The sequence below is a fragment of the Nicotiana sylvestris genome, chromosome 8 (assembly GCF_000393655.2).
Source record: "Nicotiana sylvestris chromosome 8, ASM39365v2, whole genome shotgun sequence".
Lineage (NCBI taxonomy): Eukaryota > Viridiplantae > Streptophyta > Magnoliopsida > Solanales > Solanaceae > Nicotiana > Nicotiana sylvestris.
This window is the reverse complement of record NC_091064.1, coordinates 221442122-221459514: the sequence shown is the minus strand read 5'-3', so window position 1 is coordinate 221459514 and position 17393 is coordinate 221442122. Positions and strand designations below refer to the sequence as shown.

The window sequence follows — 17393 nt, the reverse complement described above, 5'->3', positions numbered from 1 at the left end:
ATCAATGGTTGGCAACACTGTTAGCTAGGAATAAAATGGAAAGTAGGAAAAGGAACACATATCAAATTTTGGAAAAATCCTTGAATAAGGCAGGCACAACAATTCGATCTCAAATTCAAGGACCACTACCATCTAGCCATCATAATATAATGATCTCCTCTCTATTAAATGACAGGGGCTGGGATTGGAATAATTTCCCATTTGACTTATCACCCACTATTACTCAAATAATTCTAAGTAAATACTTTTCTAAATTTGAACCTAAGGAAGACATTATCTATTGGGGTCTAACACCAATGGGGAACTTCACAACTAAGTCTATGTATACTACTTTGGTAAAAAAAAATTAATATAATTCAAGATGCAACTTGTCAATACTGCCACCAAGAGAATGAAACAGTAAAACCTATGGAACATCTGGCTAGCACGTACAGAAAGTAAAATAGGGTTGCGGATCAACTAGCTAAGGAAGCAACAACAACAACAATAACAACGACCCAGTATAATCATACAAGTGAAATCTGGGGAGGGTAATATGTACGCAGACCTTACCCCTACCCCGAAGGGTAGAGAAGTTGTTTCCAGGAGACAGCTAAGGAAGCAAGTAATTTTAAAAACAACTCCGTGCAGCATATTTTTGAAGTGATGCCAGATTTTGTAGGGCAAGTTTTTGAAAAAGATAAGAATGGAATGCTAGCACAAACTACAACACAAGGCCATGTTTTGACTGATATCAATACTGCTCCAAGGAAGTCTGATGCTTTTTCCAGTAGATGCAAGATAAATGTAGTAGATAATAGTAATACTATGGGATCGTGTAATATTATGTTACCTAGCAGTAGTATATTATCTTGTAGTAGGATGCAGTATATGCATGAATTCTCTGTACGCATAACTTAATCGTAATATATATGCTTGTTTTTTGAACCTAAAAAAATAGTATTTTCAATATTTTAATAGTCATGTGTTTTTTATTTTACAAGTATCGTATCTATTTTCAAGTGGCTTCCTTTGCGGCCAAATACTTTTAGATAATTGGTGCATGGTAAGAGTTTTTACATGTGACATTATTTTAAAAGTTTATTAGGACGATATCCGGTACGACTCAAGCCAATTTATATATCTACTTTAAAATAATATTATTACAGTATTATTGTTGTTTTTTTCCGTGCCATTTCCATACCCTGCATATGTATTTTACAAGTCCGAATTCTAGTCTAAATTATAGACATGATTAATGTCTAACAACCGAGTTTTGAGAATAATATTTTTTTTATAGCCAAGTAAATTATATTCTTCAAGTACCCATCAGTTCAGTCAAAATTGGTCGACGTTCAATATGGACCTCTAGTTCAATAGTCCAATTAATGTACGCCGAAATGCCCGAGTCAATATGATCTCAGACGAATAGATGATAGAAAAATCTTGAGCCTTCACGTCTAAGATATTTATTCGGATAATTAAAAAACAGCCAAAAAAAATATTGATATTAAAAAAACAAATACTTAAAGTGATCAGAAGTGAATTCAGAATATGAGCTTTACGAGGTCCTACAAGGTTCTCTAGTTATTATATATAGAATAATAACTGATTTTATAATCAAATATTTATAGATTTCTTATTAATATAAATAAAGAGTTTGAGCAAAAAACTACTAAGTTTACGGACCGGGGCGAATCCACCTTGCAACTTATGGATTCATATGTGAACATAGTAGCTTTTGTCCAAACAGTGTAATTTTGTTCGAAAAATTCATATGTATATTTGAATGTGAATTCAGTTAGTACTATTGAAAATTTACTCGAGATCGTTACAGAAATCCATAAATATTAAATTCTGAATCCGCTTCTGTTTACGGAAACCTAAAGCTTAAGGCTAGATTGCCCCTCTGTCCGGTAGAAATACGCTCGAGCTGATCCGAACATCACCGTTATTATGAGATAACTACTCAAGTGTGTGAAACTACAATTTCTGATACATATTGCCAAAAATGTAAATTATTATTTTTGGTTTTGGGCAGTTTCCTTCAGGTTCCATTTGAGTAATGACAGAGTAGTGCGAAGTTTGATGATGAAAGGGGTTACAGAAAATCCTACAAAACCATGCATGTATTTATGGAAGAAGAAACATGTTTTGAAAATAGTGCACCCCTTGTCACCCTATCTTAAAACTGTGGACTCTATAAGCCGTAAACCACTTTCTTCCACTTGGAGTATTTTCTAATTTTTGTTTTCTTTTGTTTTCTATATTTAGCTTGATGTTCGAAAGACAGATATTTCTATGGCCACCCCCAAACTCAAAGTACAGTTCATGTTCTTTAAGGACATCTTGCTATGCGTGATATTCCAGGAAAAATCGGACCACAAGGTAGAGACAACTTAACCCTCGGGTCACTAAAGCGGTTGTTTTAGGCCTCACAAAATTAAAGGCCCCAAAAGCTACTTTTTTTTATATGTAATTTAAATATTTATTGTACTTATCATGTGCTCTTTTTTTTTTAGTTGATTGAGAAAATTCTGATGAAAAAAAAGGGCAGTCTGGTGCACTAAGCTTCCGTAATGTGCGGGATCCGGGGAAGGGCCAGACCACAAGGGTCTATTGTACGCAATCTTACCCTGTATTTCTGTAAGAGACAAAATTCTGATGAAAGTGAAAGACAATTAAATTTGTACATACTTTCTAGTTCTTCTCACTCTAACTTGAACAAATTTTATTTACAACTCTAAATTTGTAAATATTTTATTTCAGGGTCTTTGTAGGTATGCTTCAAACTACTTAGATCGTAAAAAACTGTAATTGATTTGTTTATCATCTGTGTAAATATAAATTCCCACATGATTGTTACTTTGGGAGGCAATGAGTTATATTGACGGTCATGTGGTAAAAAAAAAATTAAACTTAATTAAAATCTTATCAAAAGTTAGTACTGCTTTAACAAAGATTAAATAGGTTAGTTATACATCATCAAGATTAAATTGCATCTCAAAAAGTAAAAATAACAAACGTTAAATAAAATATCTAAAATTATTAAACAAGTTTAAGGCTTCTCTTATCTTTGTTGTACTTTTTTAGGGTTTTTAGAGAACATTCCATATAAATAGAAAAGGGGAAAGAGGAAAAGAGGCATGTGAGATTCATTTTGAGAAAAACTATTGTAAGAAGTTGACTCTTGAGAGAAAATACAAAAGTTTACCTTTCCACAGTGATTGATTTTATCGATTATTTTTCCTTTCTACTCACACGATCCAAGAAAACATTGTTCATTTTCTTACTTATTGTCATATTTTATTGTTAGGAGGAAGAATCTTCCACATCATCCGATATTTGGGTGAATTGTTCCTCCTATTTACATTTATTGTCATTTTTCATATTTATTGCTCATTATTCATTTTTTTCATTTATTCTCCAAAGCATGTATTTAATAATTTAATAACCAATTCCGGGCATTAAGTAGATGGTATCATTTAAACACTTAGCTAGATCTAAGAATTATTATGCTTGACTAGGATTCACTTTTCACCTTAGTTATCTTTTAATTAGTTTAACAAAGAGTGTTATACTTTTTGGTCAAACAAATTGGCGTCGTCTGTAGGGATTTTCTAGTCAAAATCATAGTCTTTCTAGATCTACAAAAACACACCAATAGCAAAATACAGGACTTTCTTTCCCCTACTTGTATAATCTAACATGGCAGGAAATGGAGAAGAAAGACTAAAAGTAGTGGCAGGCCTTACTACCAATCTCCTAAACACCATCAATGAAACTCACGGAGAGGATGAGGAGAACGTAACACCAAGCGCCTCACCTAGGCGAAGTGATTCAACCCCCCTCATGGCAGCGTTACCGCTTCTCATGAAAAGGGAGCCTCTACGTCCACTACGGAAGAAGCACCACCAGCGGTAAAAAAGCTACTAGAAGCATGGCTAGCGAATACACTGAACAGTATACTCGACAAACCCGCTCAAAGGGTGAGCAGAGAGGGTGTGCGAATCGACATCACCACAACAACTAATGAGCAACACACCGAGCCTCCCTCGACAGGTATCACTCACTCTGTTAATGATGCAGGTAACGATGCCTCGCTGCCATCATTAAAAAAATGGAGGAGATGGAGAACGAAAACAAAGAACTCAAGCGACCAAATGAGAGAGCATCAAGAAAGAGTAGATAAGATACCGGGCGCCCCAAAACTCCTACCAAAGCGGGATGCCGGCCGGTTTGTGGAACAACCGTATAGCGACGAGGACGCACCACATGCTATACCCAAAACATTCAATATGCCACCATACCTGAAGATATACGACGGTACAACGGACCCTGAGGATCACATAATCCTTTACGTCATCGCAGTGAAAGGCAACGAACTTGCTAAAGAGTAGGTGACATCTATATTACTGAAAAATCTTGGTAAAACCCTAACTGGGGGAGCATTAACATGGTACTCGCAACTGCCCACACTATCCGTACAGACATTTGAAGAAATAGCTGATAAGTTCGTCATCGCCCATGCAGGGGCCAAAAAAAGGAAAGCCGGGGTGAATGACATATTCGCCATCAGACAGTCACCTGGCGAAGGGATCAAGGACCTCCTCGCCCAGTTCAACAGAGTGAGAATGATCCTTCCAAATGTATCAGAGGGGATGGAAGTAGCAGCTTTCCAAAAGGGGCTGCACAGAAGCGGTCCGAGGGAGACCAAAAAACTATTGAACAGACTCATGAAGTACCCTCCCACAACTTGGGAAGAAATACATAATGCTTATTGTGCCGAGGTGAGAGCGGATGAGGACGACCTTAATGGGCCAACCCAACACTTGATGTCAGTCCAGATGGAGTTGAGAAAAACGACAACAGGAGGGATCATGCAGGTCCGCGCCTCAATCACGAAAGACATCAGTCGTACACCAGAACGACCGTCGTACCATCTCTTCGTCATAGTGACGGCTCACCCAGGCTGCAAATTGGGACTCACCAAAGCGAAAGAGGTATGCCTCCACTGTTATCTACTCATAACTTCTATGTTTCTCCTTCAGAGATAGTTTATGCTCTAGAGAAGCTCGGCCCTAAGGTGAAATGGTCACAAAAGATGAAGTCCGACCCAAACACCAGAAATCGAATGTCCTCTGTGAATTCCACCAGGAACGGGGCCACAAAATCGAAGACCGCGTCGCCTTAAGGCAGGAGGTAGTAAATATGCTCAACCAGGGGCATTTGAGAGAACTGATGAGTGATCGAGGAAGAACGGATTTTGCTGGCGGACAAGAACAACACCAGGGGTCGCACAAACCACCATCCCCAGTTCGTACCATTCAAATGATCATCGGAGGAGGCGACGATGCATTTATCAACAGCGTGAAGTTCACCACCATCCACAAACTCAAGCGGACAATCACCCACGAACGGTATGACGAACTCGAAGAAAGTATCATCTTCGATAAGTCAGATACCCACGATTTGGTCGTTCCTTACTATGACGCCCTTTGTCATTACTTTACGTGTTTTTGATACTGATGTAAGACGTATCATGGTCGATGATGGAAGCGGCACGTGCATCATCCATCCTCGAGTTCTCACCCAAATGAAGCTCGATGACAGGATAGTGCCACACTGTATCATGCTAATAGGTTTTAACAATGCAGTTGAGCGGACATCTGGAGAAATCACATTGTCTGTCTTAGTCAGCAGTGTCATCTTGGAGACCACGTTCCACATCATGGACCAGGATACGGCGTACAACGCCATCATAGGCCAACCCTAGATATACACCATGAAAGTTGCCCCCTCCAGTTTGTACCAGTCATTAAATTTCCCACCCACTGGGAGTATTATGCATTCGGGGAGAGCAACGCACGACCCTAGAATGCTACCGCATCGCCCAAGATTGTACATACACCCAACAGTTGAAAGGAAAAGCCGAGGAAGCATAGCAATTAACGAAGTCGGGGTCGGATGGCGATGAAAAGAAAGATGTCGTTAGTGATCCTGAAATCATAGAAGCCACGGGGCCAACCGTAGAGGACTCCGATGCCGTCCAACTAGACGACGACGACCACAGAAGAAAGCTTTCATCGGCCATAAACTCCAAGATCCAGGTAAGTTTCATCAAGTCTTAAAAAATAACGTAGACCTATTTGTTTTTTCCCATGCAGACATGCCAGGTATCCCAAAGGAGATAGCAACTCACAAGTTGAACGTCGACCCATGATGATAGGCTATAATTGTGTATTTTAGTCGCTTATTACACTCTAATTTACTGCACTTTAATTGAGTTTGAGCTTTAATCGCTAGTGTTTTGCACTAAATATGTGTTTTATGCCTTGTAGGAGTGATTCCGAGCTATGTAGGCATTATGGAATAAATTCAAGTGATTTGGAGTTTTGAAGTCTAAGTAAAAGCCCAAGACATTAAGTCGGGATCGTGTTCGGAGGTCGTGTACCAAGTCTGGATGTTAAAAAAGGACGAAATAAGTTCACTCTAAGAAAATTACACTGTCGCGCCGCATGGGACGCCGCAAGGCGCGGTGCAGCAGTGTAAAATGTTGCCTGATGTGAAAAGTTGAGGCTGCTGATAAACTCCATTAGCGTGCCGCATGGCGCGGAGCAGGATGCGGCGCGGCTGTACAAAATTTATAGAGCCAGAGTCCTATTTCGCGCAAGAGAAGGTATTTTCGTCTAGGTCCAACCCTACTTGGCATAAATACATATAAAAATATTATTTTGAGGACTTTTGACAGATCTTAGACCTAGGGACACACTTTAGACGTAAGGAGAACACACCACGCTTGGAGGAGGCTTCTAACTAGTTTTTCTTCTCTTCTCTTCCTTTAATTTCATAGTTTATTTGTTCTAGAGTTTTGGGTGCTACATGAACGTTGTAGTTTGAATCTTGAATTGTTCTTATTATTTTATCATATTGGTTTATTTATTCAATCTTGTGCTTAATTATTTGATTGCTTGATCATCAATTGAATACTATCTATGAATCTACGATTGAACTCGGGAGAGGGAATTCTAGATTGCATATAAGATTGAGTATAGCAAGATCTTAACTCTTAGGGAGAGCGGATTTGCGGTTAGGATAGGAATATACTTAATCGCCTTGCTTGGTTACTATACAGGAATTATTAATGCGTTTTTGTTAATTATAATTCCATAGGAATATAGGCGTTAGATTATCTTGAATAGGTGAGTTATACTTCGGGAGAAGGGTACGAGCAATATTAACCCTGTCAACTAATAAACCAGATAAATTAATTAGACGATTTAAGTGGAAAACTCAACGGGATTGTTAGCTAACCCATAGCTCTAGAATATTCACTCACATTGAATTCGTGTCTGTAATTTGCCAACTTATTTTCTTTAATCTCTTAGTTTGTTACTCTAGATTAATTTTTAGTAAAATATTCATACTTTAGGATTCGCTTGAATAGATTAATTGTTTGGTTTAATTTAGTTGATAGTTAATCACAAGTCCCTGTGGGTATGATATCTGGAATTACAATCCTATATTACTTGTCGACCACGTATATTTGCGTGTGCATTTGGGAGCAACAAGTTTTTGGTGCCGTTGCCGGGGACTTAGAAATTAACTAGTCTACTAGATTAGATTTTTACTCTTTGTCTATTCAAGTTTTTTTTATCTTAGGTTAATATTACTATCTTTGTTGACATGGCATCTTGGAATGATAATTGGTCGAATATTGATTATTCTTATTATGGTGATCCTTGTCTATATTGTGGAGGACCACACTTAGGGCAAAATTGTGCATCTCAATCTGATGTGTAGAATTTTTGTAATATGTGTGGTGGTCATGGTGACCATTGGGATGGTTGTCCTAATTTTTATTATTCCTCTTAGAGTTCTTATTATAATGATTATAATAATGTTTATGAGTTTGATAGGAGCAAGGAAGTGGAGGATATAGAAAGCATGGCTCGTATTATGTACATGATGAGGCAAATAGTCGAGAAACATGACATGATGATGAGGCAAGTAGCCGAGCAACAAGATGAAAATCTAAATTCTATACAAAGAATTAGTGCAGCAATCATGAGGATGAAGACCGAGGCGGAGGAAGTGGCTGAAGAGAGCGAGTTCCCGCCAGAAGATAATTTAGAAGAAGCAGATATAGTGAGCCAATCTTGGCTAGAGAAACAAGCTCAACTGATAAAATCTCATGCGTTTCTCCGTGATGGTCTTTCAAATATGACAGAGCAGCTGATAGACGAAAGAGCTGAGCTCAGGAAAGAGATAGACCAACTTGGCTCAGATATCCATGACCTGCAGGCTCAATTGAATAAAAAGGTTGAGGCATATAATGCCCTACAACTAATTTTTGTGGATACTGGTCAACTTATAGAGCAAAAAGAGGAATCCCAACTATTCGACCAAATTATTAATAATGCCAAGGTTGACGAAGTGTTCAAAAGTGAGGATGTCAAAAGTGAAACGATTTTAGATTTGGAGTGCATTGGACCTCATTCAAACCTTTTCAACATTGTGTTTGGTTGGTGATATGATAATTGATCCATTCGAGCATATGGAGGAGTTAATGGATGGGGAACAAAGTGCATATATTCTGAAATTTGTGATGCCGAGGAGACAAAACGACATCCCTCACTTAAAAGCCAAGAAGTGCAAGATGCGATATTATTTGCTTGGTTCCTTTATTTTCGCACCACCACCCCCCCAAGAGCGTGACAGAAAAATTGATGCAAAATTAGAGGCACAATTTATATCCTCAAAGTGGAAGGAAAAGTGGTGAAAGTGATGGCGTCGTGCCGTGACGTTAAATCGGGCGCTTGTTGGGAGGCAACCAAGCTTTACTACTTTTTTTATTATCTATTTTTTTAATTATATTATTTTTGTAGTGTTTGTTTTGATTTTGTAGGATTATAAGCACAAGAAGAAAAGTCAATAGACGAGTGCAAAAGTAAGCAGGTGGTTGAAACTGAGTGTGAGGTACCCACATAAAGGATCATACTTGGGAGAAGTCTGAGTATCCCGTGAGCCGCTATTGCTTCGGCCTTTGGCCTTTCAGGGAGTTTCTTGTCCACCCTTGTTATTGTTTTGCTTTATTTATGCATTGAGGACACTGCACTCTTTTAAGTATGGGGTGGGGTGGGAGAATTCTCTAGATGATTAGTAGAATGTAGAATTGTGTAGCATTTTAGTAGCTAGAAAAACAAATCGGAAAAAAATAAATAGAAAATTGGACTTTTCCCGATGATGGATCTCCTAGGCAGTTTTCTTGAGGGATTTAAGTCTAAAGAAAAAGAAAAAAAAAGATTTTCTTTGTAGGTAGTGTAGCAATTTCCCATTGGTTTTTCTTCGTGTCGCGGTTCTTTTCCAAGGGTTTTGTTTGAACCGGGTATAGTTAGTTTTTATTTTTTAGAAATAGGAAGTCTTCTGCTATGTTTTGAATTGAAGCAATCTCTTTTAATCTTGTCATGTCTTGAGAATAGTGAGTACTTTAGTTGTGACGCTTAGGCTCAGTTTTTGATTCTTATATAAGTACCTTAAATTTTATGATTGTGACGTTGCTTAACTTCTTTGACTAGAGTGTCTTGATGAGTCCAATCCTGAGTGAGTTATGTACCATGTGTGTGTAAGGTTTTGTGTTATTCTGTGCATTACTTTTGGTGTCTAGAACTTGCCCCGTGTGTTTGCAAAGCAAAATAGTAGTTTTGTTCAGTTTTGAAAGTGATATAGGCGTTTCTTTGTTGAGCCATATACATATTTTACCCGCTTAATTGTTATGTATCATATTAACCCCTTTGAGCCTGTAATCCTGTTTCTTTGGAAACCACATTACAAGCCTTACCCATTCGTTTGATATTAACCATCTATTTGAACCTTTTCAGCTCTCACGAGCATTTGAATTGTTATGAACTTTGTAAAAGTTAAAGTATTGGGTGGTTGGTTTGGCTTTTGAGTGGAACTAATGAAATAAGAAGAAAGGTGTATTGTTTTGAAAAAGTAAGAGCCACACGAATTGAAAAGAAAAAAAATAGTTGTATTGTTGTGAAAAGAATTCTTTGATAGTGGTGACTCTTGATGTAATTGTGCTTAAAGAAGTGGGAAGTTAATGTATATTGATGTGAAGGTGGAGTCATGGTTTGACAGAAGTGTGGGATTTTGAATATTAAAGTATATGTATTAAAGTGCTTAGGGAGGTGTAGTCACTCTTATATCTAAATGTAACATACCCGTCCTGCAGCCTACATTACAGCCAAATAAAGTCCTACTTGATCTTAGACTGAATGAGCCCGATTAGTACAGTAGTACACTACGGGAAAGCCTATGGTGCATCTTTTGTGGCATATGAATGTTAGTTCTGAGAGTGAGTGAATTCTTTCTATCTTGAGTTCCTAAGTGTTCTTAAATTTTATTGTGTGGAACTACTCTCTTTTGTTGTGTGAGGACACTTGATTCATGAAGGAAAGGTAATGTCATTAACCTCGATGTTAGAGTAAGTGAGTGAGTTGTGAATAATGCATGGTACTTGTGAGTCAAATCTTGAGGTTAAGATGTTACACTCTTGTGCTTAGTCTATTTTAAATATTCTTGGTGTAATGAATTAGGAGAATTGCTTAAAAAGGTTGTGTCTATATAAAGTGTAGTTTGATTGCTCGAGGACGAGCAATGGTTTAAGTGTGAGGTGTTGATGATAGGCTATAATTGTGTATTTTAGTCGCTTATTACACTCTAATTTACTGCACTTTAATTGAGTTTGAGCTTTAATCGCTAGTGTTTTGCACTAAATATGTGTTTTATGCCTTGTAGGAGTGATTCCGATCTATGTAGGCATTATGGAATAAATTCAATTGATTTGGAGCTTTGAAGTCTGACTAAAAACCAAAGACATTAAGCCGGGATCGTGTTCGAAGGTCGTGTAATGTTAAAAGAGGACAAAATAAGTTCACTCTGAGAAATTACACTACCGCGCCGCATGGGACGCTGCAAGGCGCGGCGTGGCAGTATAAAATGTTGCCTGATGCAAATAGTTGAGGCTACTGATAAACTCCATTAGCGCCTCATGGCGAGGCGCAGGGTGCGGCGCGGCTGTACAAAATTTATAGAGCCAGAGTCCTATTTCGCGCGGGAGAAGGTGTTTTCGTCTGGGTCCAACCCTACTTGGTATAAATACATATAAAAATATTATTTTGAGGACTTTTGACAGATCTTAGACCTAGGGACACACTTTAGACGTAAGGAGAACACATCACGCTTGGAGGAGGCTTCTAACTAGTTTTTCTTCTCTTCTCTTCTCTTCCTTTAATTTCATAGTCTATTTATTCCAGAGTTTTGGGTGCTACATGAACGTTGTAGTTTGAATCTTGAATTGTACTTATTATTTTATCATATTAGTTTATTTATTCAATCTTGTGCTTGATTATTTGATTGCTTGATCACCAATTGAATACTATCTACGAATCTATGATTGAACTCGGGAGAGTGAATTCTAGATTGCATATAAGATTGAGTAGAGCAAGATCTTAACTCTTAGGGAGGGCGGATTTGCGGTTAGGATAGGATATACCTAATCGTCTTGCTTGGTTACTATACAGGAATTATTAATGTGTTCTTGTAATTCTAATTCCATAGGAATATAGGAGTTAGATTAGCTTGAATAGGTGAGTTGTACTTTGGGAGAAGGGTACGAGCAATATTAACCCTGTCAACCAATAAACCAGATAAATTAATTAGACTATTTAAGTGAAAAATTCAACGGGATTGTTAGCTAACCCATAGCTCTAGAATATTCACTCGCATTGAATTTGTCTCTGTAAATTGCCAACTTATTTTCTTTAATCTCTTAGTTTGTTACTCTAGATTAAATTTTAGTAAAATATTCATACTTTAGAATTTTCTTGAATAGATTAATTGTTTGGTTTAATTTAGTTGATAGTTAATCACAAGTTCCTGTGGATACGATATCTGGACTTACAATCCTATATTGCTTGTCGACCACGTATACTTGCATGTGCGTTTGGGAGCAAAAACCCATTTTAACCCCCCCCCCAGTAAGGCAAATTAGACGAAAGTTCAACTCTGCAACAAACGACGTAGTTTGTGAGGCTGTCGAAAATTTTTTAGTGAACGGTTCTATCAGAGAATTGAAGTACCCTCAGTGGGTCGCCAATGTGGTCATGGTGAAAACAAAGAATGGTAAGTGGAGAATGTACGTGGACTTCATAAATCTGAACAAAGCTTGCCCAAAAGACTCGTTCCCGCTACCCCACATCGACCAACTCATCGAAGCCACAGCCGGGCAAGAACTACTGAGTTTCTTGGATGCCTACTCGGGTTACAACCAAATCCTCATGGAGGAGGAAGACCAGGAAAAAAACACCTTCATCACCCACCAGGGGACGTACTACTACAGAGTGATGTCGTTCGGGTTAAAAAAATGCAGGGGAAACGTACCAGAGGCTAGTGAGCAAAATGTTCAAAGATAAACTTGGAAAGACCATAGAAGTATATATAGACGAAATGTTGGTCAAGTCAAAGAGAAAGGAAGACCATATCGACCACCTGAGGGAAGCCTTCGACATACTCAGAAGGTACGACATGAAATTAAACCCCAAAAAATGTGCTTTCGGTGTGACATCTGGAAAATTCCTCCACTTCTTGGTATCACAACGAGGCATCGAGGTCAATCCCGACCAAATCAAGCCATAGAAGGAGTCCCAGAAAATCTAACCAGCAAAAAGCAAGTGCAAAAGCTGACCGGCCGGATAGCCGCCCTGTCAAGATTCATATCGCGGTCCTCCGATAGGTGCCACAAATTTTTGGCGTACTCAAAAAGGATAACGGACTCCAATGGAATTCTAAGTGTGTTAATGCCTTAAAAGAACTAAAGGCCTACTTGTCTTCGCCACCGTTGCTCGCTAAGGCAGAACCCAGAGAACGCCTTCACATCTACCTGGCTGTGTCTGACGTTGCAGTAAATGTTGTCCTAGTACGAGAAAATAAAGGTACGCAATTTTCAATCTATTATATTAGCAAAACTTTGGTCAACGCTGAAACGAGGTACCCCTACCTTGAGAAGTTAGCTTTGGCCCTGGTCGTAGCTTCACGAAAGCTTAGACCTTATTTCCAGTACCACCCCATCTCGGTGGTCATGACTTTTACTTTAAGGAGTATCTTGCACAAACCCGAATATTTGGGCAAATTGGCCTAGTGGGCCATAGAACTGAGCAAGCATGATATAACCTATCAGCCGAGAACATCGATAAAGTCGTAAGTTCTTGCCGACTTCATTGCCGACTTCAGTGCGAAGATAATGTTCGAAGTCAAAAGGGAAACCGCCATTACTTCCACCAAAGTACACAACCAATGGGTTTTGTACACCGATGGCGCTTCTAACACATCAGGATCTGGACTGGGACTCGTGCTCGAGGTCCTAATAGGCAAAATGGTTCGCCAGTCCATACGATGCCCTGATATGACTAACAACGAGGCTGAGTATGAGGCGGTGATTGCAGGGTTAACATTGGCACTCAAGTACAGAGCATGGCGAATCATCCTTCGATGCGACTCGCAACTCGTTGTCAACCAAGTCACAGGGACTTTCCAAATTAAGGAGCAACGGCTATAGAAATACCAGGCCAAAATTTGCAAACTACTACCTGAGTTTGAAGAATGTCAACTCAACCAAATACCCCAAGCGCAGAACATCAAAGCGGATGGCCTCGCCAAACTGGCAGCAACCACCAAAAGCATAATTGGAGAGCGGGACATGGTCACTCTCCTCCATTCATCAATAGATCAAATCGAGGTACGATCTATAAACTTAACTTGGGACTGGCGCAATCGTATTATCTTATATTTGCAGGACAGAGTACTCTCACCCGACAAAAAAGAATCCAAGAAGCTTCGAATGCAGGCGACTAGGTACATCATTGTCAATAACGACTTGTACAAAAGAACATTTGGTGGTCCCCTAGCAAAGTGTTTAGGACCAAATCAAACGCGGCGCGTCCTCGAAAAAGTACATGAGGGCCACTACGGGGCCCACACAGGCAACCGAACTCTCGTCAGATGCCTCATACGCGTAGGCTACTACTGGCCGACAATGAAAAAGGAAGCAGCCAATTTCGTTAAAAGATGCAAACCATGCCAGAAGTACGCTCCCATGATCCACCAAGCTGGAGAACGCCTCTACTCAGTCATGTCACTATGGCCCTTCATCAAATGGGGAATGGATATCGTCTGCCCGCTCCCCGTAGGACGAGGTAATGTGCGATTTCTTTTGGTTTTGACCGACTATTTCTCTAAATGGGTGGAAGAAGGTGCATTTCTTCAAATACGCGAACAATAAGTGATCGCCTTCATATGGTGGAACATCGTATGCCGCTACGGCATTCCCAAGGAAATAAGTTGTGACAACGGACCTCAATTTACTGGAAAAAGATCGTCGAGTTCTTCGAGAAATGGCACATCAAAAGAATACTCTCCACGCCATATCATCCCGTCGCCAACGGCCAAGCTGAATCCTCCAACAAAACAATATTGAATATCATGAAAAAGAAACTCGAAAACGCCAAGGGACTATGGCCAGAAGTGCTGCCAGAAGTGTTATGGGCATATTGCACCATACCAAAGACGAGTACAGGGGAAACACCATACTCACTAGTCTATGGGACTGATGCAATGATACCAGTTGAGGTCGGGGAACCAAGTCTAAGATACTCAAATGAAAGCGGGCCAAGCGACGACGAGAATAGAAGTCAAGATCTCGATGAGGCCGAAGAACGAAGAGACATGGCTTACATAAGAATGGTGGCCCAGAAGCAACAAGTAGAGCGATACTACAACAAAAAAGCCAAGGTCAGGCCACTCAAAGTCAAGGACTACGTACTCAAAGCCAAAATGCAAGCGAGCAAAGATCCACAGGAAGGAAAACTGGGGACCAATTGGGATAGCCCATACAAAATCACGGCGGCATCAAGCAAAGGGTCGTTCCAACTGGAAACAATGGAGGGAAAAGTGCTACCGAACAATTGGAATGTCGCTCACCTCAAATACGTCAACTTCTAAAAACAGGACGTCCTCCAAGTCATACTCTTTTTCCCTCACCCGAGTTTTGTCTGAATTGGGTTTTCTCGGGAAGGCTTTTTAACGAGGCGACAAAGAGGGCATCTCGAAGTTAAGTATAAGTTCATCGACCAACCTCTCAACAACCTCTCCAGGTCGGCCGATGAAGGGACTAGATAGACTCGGACTTCTCCAATGCATGTATGAACAGAACAAAAACATGTAAACTTCTCCAATGAATGTACAAACAAAGCGAAATACGCGAACACATGAGTTTCTCATTTCTCCGCCAAGTTTATATATTACGCCAATCTCAGAGTCAAGCATTCGACCTCACCCGAATAGACTCCCAATCGACTTTTTTCGAATTAATTAACATTTGACCTCGCTCGAATCGACTTATATTAGACCTTATTCGAATCATTCAGATTCAAACATTCGACCTCGCTCAAATAGACTCACAATCGACTTTGTTCGAATTAATTAACATTCGACCTTGTTCGAATCATTTAGAGTCAAACATTCAACCTCTCTCGAATCGACTTATTTCGACCTCATTCGAATTAATTAACATTCGACCTTGCTCGAATCGACATATATTCGACCTCGCTCGAATCGACATATATTCGACCTCATTCGAATCAGAGTTAAACACTCGATTTCACTCATATCAACTCGCGTTCGACCTTGTTTGAACCAAATTAAAATCAATATTTGACCTTGCTTGAGGCAACTTATGTTTCGACTTTGTTCGATTAAAAACATAAGTCAACATTCAACCTCGAACCGGCTCGACTCGTAGTCGACCTAAGTGAAATCGCAACCAAGGCATAAAATATTCAAGGAAAAAATAAGAAGTTCAAGAACAGAAAACAAAAGTATTATCATTGCAAAATGTCATCTTACAAAGGCCAGACAAGTGCCCGCAAAACAAAAAAAGAAGAGAGAGAGAGAGAACAAAAGTATAGAGAAAAGCACACTATTCGACCGCAGCTCCCCGATCGCTATCACCATCGACGCCCCCTGTATATGTAGGATAGTGTCGAAAAGCACACTATCCCCGATCCAATTTTTTTCCCACAGGATTTTCCTTATAAGGTTTTTAATGAGGCACCTAGCAATGCATATTACTAAATATGTATACTCTTTTTCCTTCACTAGGATTTTTTTCCCATGTGGTTTTTCCTAGTAAGGTTTTAATGAGGTACAATATCTTTTAATGAACATCCAAGGGGGAGTGTTATAAATATATTATATTATGGATGTTCATTTAGTACTCTGTTGTAAATAAGCTTCTTGAAGAAGCTTATCCATATGGGACTCCGTCGTAAATATGTTTATCTATTTAGTACTCTATTGGAAATAAGCCTCTTGAAGAAGCTTATCACTTCGGTACCCGGTTATAGATACGCTGTTATGGATAAATATTACCCCGGTAGAAGATTATACATACCGGGTACAATAAACTTATTCTTTCCTTATTCCGTTATGGATAAACATTACCTTCAGTAGAAGATTATATATACCTGATACAATGGGCTTATCATTTCAGTACTCTATTATGAATAAACATTATTCTCAATAAATGATTATCTATATTTGATATAATAACAACTTACACAACAGCTTATAGTATCAGCTTACACAACAGCTTTCTTTCTTCTATTTATAGAAGAGATTATCACCTTCTCTGTGTTACTTAACAAATAAAATTAGAACAGAACATCACGAGTAATTAATTACGTAGAAGTTTGATTATTTATAACTAGGAAAGAAATATTTCCATTCGTGGCCGCACAATTGGAATTGCTACGTGTAGAAATGAGAATCAGAGAGAAACATCCACGTCCTTCTATTTGCGCCGATACAATTGCCGCCTTTACGTCTCATCTCAACTCGCCACCTTTCCCTCTTGTCACCAAATTTCCCTCTCACCCCCTAAGGAGTCGTTTGGTTTCATTACAAATATGTATAATATCTTCATAAAATTCCACATTAATAATAATAATTTACTTGTGCTGTTTAAATTGGTGTCACTCCTTTTTTAATATATAGAAATAACGACTTTAATTTCTTATTTTATGTTTAATGAAAAGTTTTTATAGCTATATATTATTATTATTATTATTATTATTATTATTATATTAAAGATATGAGTTTTAAAAATTATTCTTTGTTCTTAAATTGCATAATGTCACATAAATAAAATGAAAGAAATATTTGATTACCTTTTGAAATTTGCATAAAATTTAGCATTATTTAATACTTTGTTTGGTTGGTAATTTTGCAGACTATAATTTTGCAAAATATATATTTATTATATATCAATATATAATATATATTTTATATATTCT

The 17393-nt window shown here is 38.6% G+C and overlaps 1 protein-coding gene across 1 annotated transcript; it reads left to right on the top strand.

Annotated features, from left to right (window-relative positions):
* Positions 1-14523: 14523 nt before the first annotated feature.
* On the top strand, positions 14524-15042 carry LOC138876404 (uncharacterized). The gene has a single exon (XM_070155321.1). The coding sequence runs from the start codon at positions 14524-14526 to the stop codon at positions 15040-15042; it is 519 nt and encodes a 172-aa protein (XP_070011422.1).
* The last annotated feature ends 2351 nt before the right edge of the window (positions 15043-17393 follow it).

Excerpts from the sequence above, each read along its gene's own strand:
- LOC138876404 (XM_070155321.1), top strand. The coding sequence starts at position 14,524 with ATGAAAAAGAAACTCGAAAACGCCAAGGGACTATGGCCAGAAGTGCTG.